Here is a 12,775-nt window from a genome sequence, read left to right on the forward strand (position 1 = left end):
TAAAAAATAAACAAATTACCATATTTTTCAAGCCACATTGTGTGCCCTTTTTATGGAAAGGCAGTGTGATGATGAAGAAGAAACTCTGAAAATCACTTTCTTGTTTTTGGCAATGAAGTTTCTTTTATATCTTTTCGCAAAACACAGATCTTTCAAAACATTTTCTAGGAGGTGGAATTGTTTATATACATGAGATTTTCCATTGCTATGTGCCTTATCTAACGTCCAATAATAAAAGCGAAATATATGATGTAAAGGAAGAAAGTTTGTGTTGGTCCTCTGTTAGGTTTCCTGTTAACGACGTCAGTCTGACTCTGTTCATACACATGAATCATAAACCGTACCCATGCAAAACGTTTTTCAATCTCATTGGTTGTAAATGGGCTTGTAGGCGTGTCTTTTCCTGTAATCTGTCAATGGGTGTGGGATTTATTTGTCAGTTGACGGTTTTGGGAGGAGACGAAACTGCTGGACTTCAGTGAGATTACACAAGTGAAGCGGGAGACCCAGCTCACCCAGCCGGTTCACCATGATACAAAGCTCCGATAACAAGATTCTGAATGGAGAGACCTGTCACCGGACGAGCCAAGCGAAAAAAGTGGCCGGTAACGGGTTCGTGAAGAACCACTGCTTGTTCCAGCAGCCGCAGAAGAGATTCCGCCGCCCGGCGGAGAAGGTGAGGCCGCCTCCTCCTGCACTACACACACCCGGAATCACGCTTCAGTGTCAACATCACAGAGCAGCTAATTCTGTTTCTGTGAGTTTTACATTAGAACATAACACTGGCTCTCTTTTAAGTAGCAATAGTGAATATGTGATTTGGGTTAGAAACGTTTATGTGGGATGTCGTTTCACACAAACCCAGTAGTGAATCGTGGTTATTTTTCAAATATTTTCAGTGCCGAAATAAAAGTGGATAAATTGGGATGTATTTTACCTGTACATTATTATTTTTTAGTCCGCTTCGTTTTTAATTTAAAATAAATATAACATATTAATTATACAAAAAATATATTTATTAATATAATATATTATTTATAATACTGTTATTATTATTATTTATATGTAATTGTATGTAAAATAAATAATGCATCTATAAATCTGTATTAATATAATGAAACCTTTTAATAACTTACTTAAATGTTAAATTATATAAATTGAATACATTTTAATTAAAATAAAATACAATGTAAATAATTATACCATAATTGTACAGTATTATTTAATAGACTTATATATTACACTTTATTTATTGATCAACATGGGCATATAATGTTAAAAATAGACTAAATTTTTGTGAACACTTCACAATAACTTTTATTAATATTATTAGCAAATATTACATCTTACACACATATAACAGATCTTTTGCATGCAAGATCATTGTCTTATTTATGTCTCTGCTCATTTTAAGTCCAGAGTCAAATAGTCAGAACTAAGCTGTTAACGAAAACTAATAAAGTATTTTTTTATTTTATTTAAATTTTTTATATTTTTTTTTATAATTGAGATGAATGCTTATGAGATGGAATGAATTGTTTGTGGTTAGGTATGAGTTCATTGTTAACATGGGTGACGGGGTCAGTTTTCGGTTGTCTGTTTGTATTGACACTAGCATGGAAAATACGAGTGTAGTGTTCAGTCTAGTGGTCGACCGATATTGAGTTTTAAATGGCCGATGCCGATATACAGAGAGCAGTGTGGCCGATATGTCACACAATTTAATATAGTAAATAACAAACATAAAATTGCTAAAAAAAAATCATAAAAATAATAAACTCTTATTTAGCACTATATTTACTAAATTCCACACAAAACTAAAAAATAATATTGTATTTTAAATGGTAGATAGCAGTTTCTTCCGATTTCTGTTTAGTCATAATATTTAAGTAATGTATTTGCACATGAAGACATTTTTAATATATTATGTAGAAGGAAATAGCAGTACACACAGTAGTCCAGCAACCATGGATGGCATATCTACGTTAGCTATCGCATTTTCTCACAAAATACCAAATCAAACCAATTGTACATACAGTGAATAGTGAGTAAGACATTTACTTATAGCACACAGGAAGCGCTTTAACCTTGGGCTGCATCCGAAAACGTAGGCAGCTGACTTGATACCTTGCTGCCTAATCAGTTATTGGCTTAATTGACAGCTGTTTTGAATGAATGGAACTCTTAAGGAAACTGGTCTCCGAACAGTTTGAAAAGCACCTTATTTTCATCGTACCTCTGTGTACAGCCTCAGGAGGCAGCATTTTCCTTGTTTCGGACACAGCCTTGAAGTTGCACTCACATGCTCGTGCGGATCCAGCGTGAGCCTCAATCTCCTGACAGTTTAAATGGCCTGGATCGCCTGCTTGGATTGTCATGGATAATTTGTGAATGAGAGGAACTTTTGATCCTGATCTTGAAGTTTTTGATTCTGATATTAGATGAGCGCTCGACGGGAAGAAAACACTGGATTTTTGTGAGGTTCGTGAATTACATCTCTTTAAAGGAGATATCTGCACATTTGCAAACGGTATATAATACAGGTTTTATTGATATTTGCATTTTATCATTTGAAAAGTTTCAGTGAACTGTTGAGGAGAGACTGTTAGAATACGTGCTTCAGAGGAAGATTTATGAGCGTTGCACAGGACGCTGGATCTGCTGAAGTTGTGTGAGGTTGGTTTATTACATCCCTTTATACAAGATATGTGCATATTTGCAGGCAGTATATGATATTAATTTTATTGATACTTGCCTTTTTATCATTAGACAAGACAGTTAAAAGTTACAGGGAACTGTCAAGGAGAAAGAGGGAGAATGAAACAGGCGAACACTTCAACATTATGAGCTCAAACGCGTCTGCCGCAGCTCTGATAAGCGGACCGTTTAAATGAGACTGTGTTGACACTGGTCTATTTTTGTAGTAACACGATGGAACATAACAAAACGAACTGTGACTGGTCGTTTACATGTCTCAGTCGCTTCACATGCAAGCAGCCTATTCTCAGAGCCCTCAAGAGAAAAATCATCCAAACAGGAATATGTATCGGCCGATAATGAAAAAATTCAGAATATCGGCCGATTTATCGGTCATGTAACTGGAGAACCATACTTTGTTCTTTGCTTCCTGAGGATGTTTCCCCAGCGGCATTTATGAGCTCCATGGAAGCAACAACCTATCCAAGAACATGAGTGTGTTGTCAAGCTTGTTTTTCTTGTGCTGGGCTCCTTATCAAGCTCTTTTCTCATATGACTCGGATTTGCAGCATCATTTATTGAAGATTACACTTGTAAAGCTCATAGTGATCTAAGCAAAACCTACATGTACACATACGCATCCTATAAAGTAGTTTCATGTTTGAGTTAAAATTTCCAAACCACATTAAAGCAGCCTTGTGTCTGCCTTGTTAAAGGAAGGAGTGGTTTAATTGTGCTGATTCAGGGCTTTAGACACTGGGCAAGTATACAAATTGCCAGTCTTTTTGGCAATGTGGGTTTTCCCACTAAGGCATTTGATCTTAGCTGTGTTAACCCAGACTTAGTCTTAGCATCAAGTGGTATGCCCATGGACCATACACTGCCCGTTCAATGAATATTGCACACAGAAATGGCAAGAGCTGGCTGAAATCACCAGTTCCAATCTGATCAGCTGAAATAAGCACCAGTCCTCATGTTGTTATTAAAAGGTCTGGGTATTTGAGCTTTACTTTTATGTAAGGCTAATCAAGCCATTCCTAACTGGTGGAGCAGGGTTAGTTGTTAGCTCTTTTTATGGATGACCTCTCTGAGAGTGGACCAAGTTTAGTGAGATGCGTGACTTTGATCACATGCTGTTGCAAAGCAGCGGGAGGGAGTAAAGCCCAAAGTATAATTCGATTTTGACGCAAACGCTCAGCATCTGCGTACAGTCAAATGCGAGCCAGTCAGAGTATACTCCATCTGACTGTGCACACATACACAGGCGGTTGGTGCATGCGCGCTACGACTGCAGGAGTTTAGACCCATAAAGACACTTTATATTCCTTCAGACTCTAGTTATACAAATGCAGGTATCTCCTGACCTCCTCACACTGTTGCTCTTGACGTACATATCTGCTGTTGTTGTTTTTACCATCTTCTCCTGTTATTTATTAATCTTCTAGCATTTCTTGTGACAGCAACGGCTCAAATGTGAGTGTTTTCACATTGTGAATCTACTAATTCTTGCAAATAATTCCAGGTGCATGCTCATTCTGAGCATTTAAAGATACACGGTTAGAAAAATCGAGATGACGAGATTTGCGTCATGCATCCTGTACATGTCTGACCGAAGTATACTTTGGGATTAAGGGCAAGTGCTTGCTCTTTTGACTGGATAAAGTCATTAATGGATTAGGCTAGGTTTCAAACCCAAAACTCGACAGGAAACTCAAGTTACTGCATATTTATATATATTATTTTTATACTGTGTATCTTATATTGTGTGTATTGTATACTGTACATTGTATATTATTATTTGTATATTGTTTTGTGTGTAATTATGTGTATATTAGTTTTGTAAATTGTAATGTGTAAATCTGATGTTTATTGTAAATTGGTATATGTCTCTTCACTGTCAGGACTGCTATGTTGCTTGGAACTGCACCCAAGACTTTCACCCACTGTTGCACTTGTGTATATGGTTGAGTGACAATAAAGTGATTTGATTTTCATTTGAAGTTGTTATCCACACCTTACTGTCTGTGAGTTTTTCTGCATTGGTCGTTCTCCGTGCCTTGCCCATGCAAAAGTCATACCATAATGCTAAGGTGCTTTGTGTGGTTTCTAGGTTGTTGCTAGGGTTTTGTGGTTGATTACTTAATAGCCAAGACAAAAGAACCACCTCCAAGTTTCTATGATATTCTGGTCTTTCGCCAGGCAAAATTCTTCCTTTAGTTGCAGGATGATTTACACACTGAAGTTTAGGCCTAATATGTAGAGTTTAGGGTTCAAATTCTTAACCCTAAAGCCCAAAGTATACTTTTTGTCAGACGCGTACACTAGGCATCTGCGTATTAGACGCATGATGCAAATTTTGTCATCAGCATAGTGCTTGAGCATGTGTACGGCCTGATTTTTCTAACCTTTTGTATGTGGATGCACCTGGAATAATTTGCACTTATAAGTGGGTCCACAAGGTGGCAGCACTAACCGTTGAGCCGCTCCTGTCACGAAGAAGCACTTAAAGAATATGTAATCCCTGCTAAACAACAGGAGATGAAGGTGGAAACAAAAACAGTGGATGTGCTCGTCAAGAGCGCGAGTGTGAGGAGGTCAGGAGATACAAGCATTTGTTTAACTTAAATCTGAAGGAATATAAAGGCTTCTTTTTGGGACTAAACTCCTGAAGAGAAATAGTCCAATATCTCATAGCAGTGATTACTTGCGTGCTGTAACCACTATAATATATATATATATATATATATATATATATATATATATATATATATATATATATATATATATATATACAGTGATTCCCCTAGGATGTTTTGTTCAGCAGCGGTGCTGCTATGCACATGTCCACAAGCCTGCAAGGCCGGACACATATTTATGCACGTCAGTGGAGTAATAGCTTAAAATGACCTTAGAATCATTATAGATGGGTTATTCATGTTCGCCTTGTCAAGTGTGTGTTTATTATTTACTGGGAGCACTCTGAAAATCACTTTCACTATTTTTATTAAACAAACACCAATAGAAAAAATAATATAACACATTGCTCATCTGCCACAATAAAAGTTACTATAGGTACAATTTTGTTAGGGTGGTGATGTGTGGATTGTACAGCCTTATAATTTATGTTCTGTCAGTGTTGTTTATAATGGTGTGCTGTTAAACATGGGTTTAAACTCGTTAAATCACCAAGGCAAGAAGGTTTTCATAGGGTTTTTCCACAGTCAAATTCAAATGAGTTTCATGTCTCGCGCCACGTTTCTCGCAGCGCTGTTTATAATGATTTGCACTGTGTGGGTGAGGGACAGCTCTGCGCTGGTCTGTTCATTGAGCTGGCTGATAATACACCTTTTTCACCATCCATGTTTTGGAATGCAGAAGTAAAAGATTGCAGGGTAAACTTCGACAGCGGTGAATGGGAGACCACAGCAAATATTATTTTCACTTACCAATTTGCTCCAGCAGCAAGCAAAAAAATCCACTATTACTTTTCAATGACTTTCCTGAAGAGCAAAAAATGTACTGTCATTCTCTCAGCAGCTGTATAAGAAACCCCCTCGCAGCTGTGGAAACTAATTTCAGGGTAATATAACACAAAGCATGATGTTATACATATACACTCAATATTTAAAAAATTGCTAATAAAAAAAAAGTTAGATTTACACTGCTAAATAAGGCGGAAATGCGTCATCACAGTCCTGTTACGTTCAGTTTTTCTCATATGAAACAGAAAATAGACGTGTCGCGCATAAACAGCAAGATTTGGCAAACTCTGTAGTCGCACTGGTGTGACCTCTAAAAAACGTAAGTCTCACCGGCAGGAAAAATGATTGCAAGTCGATGCGACCATTTAGTCGCAGTCTGGAGCCCTATATTTATACGAACTTTGCCAAAGAAGTTATCAGAGTAAAAGACTTTCCGCTTAAAGAGGTATCATGTTGGGTCTCCTGCTTCTCTGTTGTGTATGTGCACACACTCGCGAACAGCCTTTGATGGGCTGCTGTGCGATGATGTCACTGAGTACGTGCGTGTATATGGTGGGGTCCCTTTCACTTCATACAGGTGTCCCATTTGACTGCACGCAGTATAAGGGCGCAACTGACTGATGCTGGCATGTGTTACATTGCGTCATAAATAAACGGATATAAATAAACCATGTGAAATGTCAGTAGATAATAGCGGCGCTCATAGTTCAGCAGCGCTGCTCCTGAATGCATATAGGGGAAACACGGATATTTTAGAGATGTGAGGAATGACTAATTTCACTGACGTTTAAATGAAAATTTTGGAGTGGACTAGTCTAAAAAGAAACCAACCTTCAGAAAACAGTCAAAAAAAATTGTGTTTATGCGACCCATTTAAAATATTTAATCTATTCCAAATCCAATGCTAAATTCTGCTGAAAAGGGGAGACGTGCTCGCCTTGCATTATCATCATTGTACATTAAATATAGAAAATGACACGCATTCCCCTTTAGCGAAAACAGGCTTATTTATTGAAAACAATTGAGTGAATAGTGCAGGACCAATAGCGCAACCCTAATAGCCTGTTCTAAACGGAATTCACCAAGTAAAAGTTACTTAGTAAAGAACATGTTAAAACAGTCAGGACATTGTTGAAAATAATTAACAGGTAGGCTAAGGCAAATCTATGAGAGAGAAAAAAATGCGCTGAAAAGTTGCGCGTATTTCACGACGTGTAGTCGCGCATTAGCCATTGATCTAATATGACAGCTGTTCTGTAAAGAACATTAATAACAGTTATGATGTAACAAAAATAGCTATAGGATAGAAAAAATAAGCCTGTGATGTAGACGACAATAAACCTAATGAGAATAAAAGATAGTTGAACCCGTTAAACAGTCGGCACCTCGTTGAAAATAGCCTTCTTAATCAGCAGATAAAAAAAATAGCATTCCTAGCCTAAAACAGTCCTTTTCTAGGCTACATACTCAAATGCATACATTTTTTTGATGAGCAAAATTAACAAGTCAAAAAATCCGCTTCCTACTGCACCACAGAAGTGATTTCATAGCTACTTTGCTGAGTTTGCTTGTCTAGCGTGGGGACATTTTCCTGTGTGCACTGCGAGTGAGAGAGGGAAGAAGCACGTGCAGCCTGAGGTGAAACGAAACTTTGTATCTGCTCCAGACATCCTCTTTTTTTAAATAATACAGTATTTGTATTATCAATTATATTTAAAATGTGTAACATTAATATGACAGTAATTTAAGTGCAACCTCTGTAAAAATATAAAGCCAAACGTAAATGTGTAAAAATGTTGAACAGTTTAATGGGGAAAAATATTAACCGACTAGTAATTCCAGTGTCGACTAGCAGCATCAGAACCGTTTATTCAACTAGTCGACTAGTCTCGCACATCCCTAATAAATACTTTATGAATGCACTATATATATATATATATATATATATATATATATACATACAGTTGAAGTCAGAATTTACATACACAGCCAAATACATTTAAACTCATTTTTTTACAATTCCTGACATTTAATCGTAGAAAACATTCCCTGACTTTTGTCAGTTAGGATCACTACTTTATTTTAAGAATGTGAAATGTTGGGGACCTGGGTAGCATAGCAAGTATTGACGCTGACTACCACCCCTGGAGTTGCGAGTTCGAATCCAGGACGTGCTGAGTGACTCCAGCCTGGTCTCCTAAGCAACCAAATTGGCCTGGTTGCTAGGGAGGGTAGAATCACATGGGGTAATCTCCTTGTGGTCGCTATAATGTGGTTCGCTCTTGGTAGGGCGTGTGGTGAGTTGTGCGTTGATGACGCGGAAAATAGCGTGAAGCCTCCACATGTGCTGTGTCACCGCGGTAACGCGCTCAACAAGCGTTCAGAGTCACTACGCCACCACGAGGACTTAGAGCGCATTGGGAATTGGGCATTCCAAATTGGGGAGAAGAAGAGGAGAAAATAAAAAAATAAAAAGAATGTGAAATGTCAGAATAATAATAGACAGAATGATTTATTTCAGCTTTTATTTCTTTCATCACATTCCCAGTGGGTCAGAAGTTTACATACACTTTGTTAGTATTTGGTAGCATTGCCTTTTAATTGTTTAACTTGGGTCAAAAGTTTTGGGTAGCTTTCCACAAGCTTCTCACAGTAAGTTGCTGGATTTTTGGCCCATTCCTCCAGACAGAACTGGTGTAACTGAGTTAGGTTTTTAGGCCTCCTTGCTCGCACATGCTTTTAGGTCAGGGCTTTGTGGTGGCCACTCCAATACCTTGTCTTTGTTGTTCTTAAGCCAATTTGCCACAACTTTGGAGGTATACTTGGGGTCATTGTCCATTTGTAAGACCCATTTGCGACCGAGCTTTAACTTCCTGGCTGATGTCTTGAGATGTTGCTTCAATATATCCACAATTTTCCTTCCTCATGATGCAATCTGTTTTGTGAAGTGCACCAGACACTCCTACAGCAAAGCACCCCCACAACATGATGCTGCCACCCCCCATGCTTCACAGTTGGGATGATGTTCTTCGGCTTGCAAGCCTCACCCTTTTTCCTCCAAACATAACGATAGTCATTATGGCCAAACAGTTAAATTTTTTGTTTCATCAGACCAGAGAACATTTCTCCAAAAAGAAAGATCTTTGTCCCCATGTGCACTTGCAAACTGTAGTCTGGCTTTTTTATGGCGGTTTTGGAGCAGTGGCTTCTTCCTTACTGAGCAGCCTTTCAGGTTATTTTGATATAGGACTTATTTTACTGTGGATATACATACTTGTCTACCTGTTTCCTCCAGCATCTTCACAAGGTCCTTTGCTGTTGTTCTGGGATTGATTTGCACTTTTTGCACCAAGCTACGTTCATCTCTAGGAGACAGAATGCGTCTCCTTCCTGAGCGGTATGATGGCTGCATGGTCCCATGGTGTTTATACTGGCGTACTGTTGTTTGTACAGATGAACGTGGTACCTTCAGGCATTTGGAAATTGCTCCCAAGGATGAACCAGGCTTGTGGCGGTCCACAGTTTTTTTTCTGAGGTCTTGGCTGATTTCTATTGATTTTCCCATGATGTCAAGCAAAGAGGCACTGAGTTTGAAGGTAGGCCTTAAAATACATCCACAGGTACACCTCCAATTGACTCCATTTAGCCAGTTAGCCTATCAGAAGCTAATTGACTAATTGCCTGATGTCTTGACATCTTTTTCTAGAATTTTCCAAGCTGCTTAAAGGCATAGTTAACTTAGTGTATATAAACTTCTGATCCACTGGAATTGTGATATAGTCAATTAAAAGTGAAACAATCTGTCTGTAAACAATTGTTGGAAAAAGTACTTGTGTCGTGCACAAAGTAGATGTCCGAAACGACTTGCCAATACTATAGTTTGCTAATATGAAATCTGTGGAGTGGTTAAAAAATGAGTTTTAATGGCTTCAACCTAAGTGTAAATAAACTTCTGACTTCAACTATATATATATATAGCAAAAAAAGAAACGTCCCTTTTTCAGGACACTGTATTTTAAAAATAATTTTGTAAAAATCCAAATAACTTTACAGATCTTTATTGTAAAGGGTTTAAACAATGTTTTCCATGCTTGTTCAATGAACCATAAACAATTAATGAACATGCACCTGTGGAACGGTCGTTAAGACACTAACAGCTTACAGACGGTAGGCAATTGACTCTGAAAAACACCAAAAGAAAGATGCCCAGGGTCCCTGCTCATCTGCGCGAACATGCCTTAGATGTGCTACGTGGAGGCATGAGGACTGCAGATGTGGCCAGGGCAATAAATTGCAATGTCCGTACTGTGAGACACCTAAGACAGTGCTACAGGGAGACAGGAAGGACAGCTGATCGTCCTCGCAGTGGTAGACCATGTGTAACAACACCTGCACAGGATTGGTACATCTGAATATCACACCTCCGGGACAGGTACAGGATGGCAACAACAACTGCCCGAGTTACACCAGGAATGCACAATCCCTCCATCAGTGCTCAGACTGTCCGCAATAGGCTGAGAGAGGCTGGACTGAAGGCTTAGAGGCCTGTTGTAAGGCAGGTCCTAACCAGACATCACCAGCAACAACGTTGCCTGTGGGCACAAACCCACCTTTGCTGGACCAGACAGGACTGGCAAAAAGTGCTCTTCACTGACGAGTCGCGGTTTTGTCTCACCAGGGGTGATGGTCGGACTCGCGTTTATCGTCGTAGGAATGAGCGTTACACCGAGGCCTGTACTCTGGAGCGGGATCAATTTGGAGGTGGAGGGTCCGTCATGGTCTGGGGCGGCGTGTCACAGCATTGTCGGACTGAGCTTGTTGTCATTGCAGGCAATCTCAACGCTGTGCGTTACAGGGAAGACATCCTCCTCCCTCATGTGGTACCCTTTCCTGCAGGCTCATCCTGACATGACCCTCCAGCATGACAATGCCACCAGCCATACTGCTCATTCTGTGTGTGATTTCTTGCAAGATAGGAATGTCAGTGTTCTGCCATGGCCAGCGAAGAGCCCGGATCTCAATCCCATTGAGCACGTCTGGGACCTGTTGGATCGGAGGGTGAGGGCTAGGGCCATTCCCCCCAGAAATGTCCAGGAACTTGCAAGTGCCTTGGTGGAAGAGTGGGGTAACGTCTAACTGTAAGAACTTGCAAATCTGGTGCAGTCCATGACGATGAGATGCACTGCAGTACATAATGCAGCTGGTGGCCACACCAGATACTGACTCTTACTTTTGATTTTGACATCCCCTTTGTTCAGAGACACATTATTCCATTTCTGTTAGTCACATGTCTGTGAAACTTGTTCAGTTTATGTCTTAGTTGTTGAATCTTTTTGTTCATACAGATATTTACACGTTAAGTTTGCTGAAAATAAAAGCAGTTGAAAGTGAGAGGACCTTTCTTTTTTTGTATATATATATATATATATATATATATATATATATATATATATATATATATATATATATATATATATACAGGTGCATCTCAATAAATTAGAATGTCGTGGAAAAGTTCATTTATTTCAGTAATTCAACTCAAATTGTGAAACTCGTGTATTAAATAAATTCAGTGCACACAGATTGAAGTAGTTTAAGTCTTTGTTTCTTTTAATTGTGATGATTTTGGCTTACATTTAACAAAAACCCACCAATTCACTATCTCAAAAAATTAGAATACATCATAAGACCAATAAAAAAAACATTTTTAGTGAATTGTTGGCCTTCTGGAAAGTGTGTTCATTTACTGTATATGTACTCAATACTTGGTAGGGGCTCCTTTTGCTTTAATTACTGCCTCAATTCGGCGTGGCATGGAGGTGATCAGTTTGTGGCACTGCTGAGGTGGTATGGAAGCCCATGTTTCTTTGACAGTGGCCTTCAGCTTATCTGCATTTTTTGGTCTCTTGTTTCTCATTTTCCTCTTGACAATACCCCATAGATTCTCTATGGGGTTCAGGTCTGGTGAGTTTGCTGGCCAGTCAAGCACACCAACACCATGGTCATTTAACCAACTTTTGGTGCTTTTGGCAGTGTGGGCAGGTGCCAAATCCTGCTGGAAAATGAAATCAGCATCTTTAAAAAGCTGGTCAGCAGAAGGAAGCATGAAGTGCTCCAAAATTCCTTGGTAAACGGGTGCAGTGACTTTGGTTTTCAAAAAACACAATGGACCAACACCAGCAGATGACATTGCACCTCAAATCATCACAGACTGTGGAAACTTAACACTGAACTTCAAGCAACTTGGGCTATGAGCTTCTCCACCCTTCCTCCAGACTCCAGGACCTTGGTTTCCAAATGAAATACAAAACTTGCTCTCATCTGAAAAGAGGACTTTGGAACACTGGGCAACAGTCCAGTTCTTCTTCTCCTTAGCCCAGGTAAGACGCCTCTGACGTTGTCTGTGGTTCAGGAGTGGCTTAACAAGAGGAATACGACAACTGTAGCCAAATTCCTTGACATGTCTGTGTGTGGTGGCTCTTGATGCCTTGACCCCAGCCTCAGTCCATTCCTTGTGAAGTTCACCCAAATTCTTGAATCGATTTTGTTTGACAATCATAAGGCTGCGGTTCTCTTGCTTGGTTGCATCTTTTTCT

The 12,775-nt window shown here is 39.2% G+C and overlaps 1 protein-coding gene across 2 annotated transcripts in view; it reads left to right on the forward strand.

Moving 5' to 3' along the window:
• The first annotated feature begins 450 nt into the window (after positions 1 to 450).
• Positions 451 to 12,775, forward strand: part of LOC127415820 (serine palmitoyltransferase 2-like) — a 52,547-nt gene continuing 40,222 nt past the window's right edge. For both annotated transcript variants that reach the window (XM_051654795.1, XM_051654796.1), the window contains exon 1: positions 451 to 676. In XM_051654795.1, the coding sequence (XP_051510755.1) occupies positions 530 to 676 (147 nt within the window). In that variant the 5' untranslated portion in view covers positions 451 to 529. The remainder of the gene's footprint in view (positions 677 to 12,775) is intronic.

This window comes from Myxocyprinus asiaticus, chromosome 25 (genome assembly GCF_019703515.2).
Source record: "Myxocyprinus asiaticus isolate MX2 ecotype Aquarium Trade chromosome 25, UBuf_Myxa_2, whole genome shotgun sequence".
Classification (NCBI taxonomy): domain Eukaryota; kingdom Metazoa; phylum Chordata; class Actinopteri; order Cypriniformes; family Catostomidae; genus Myxocyprinus; species Myxocyprinus asiaticus.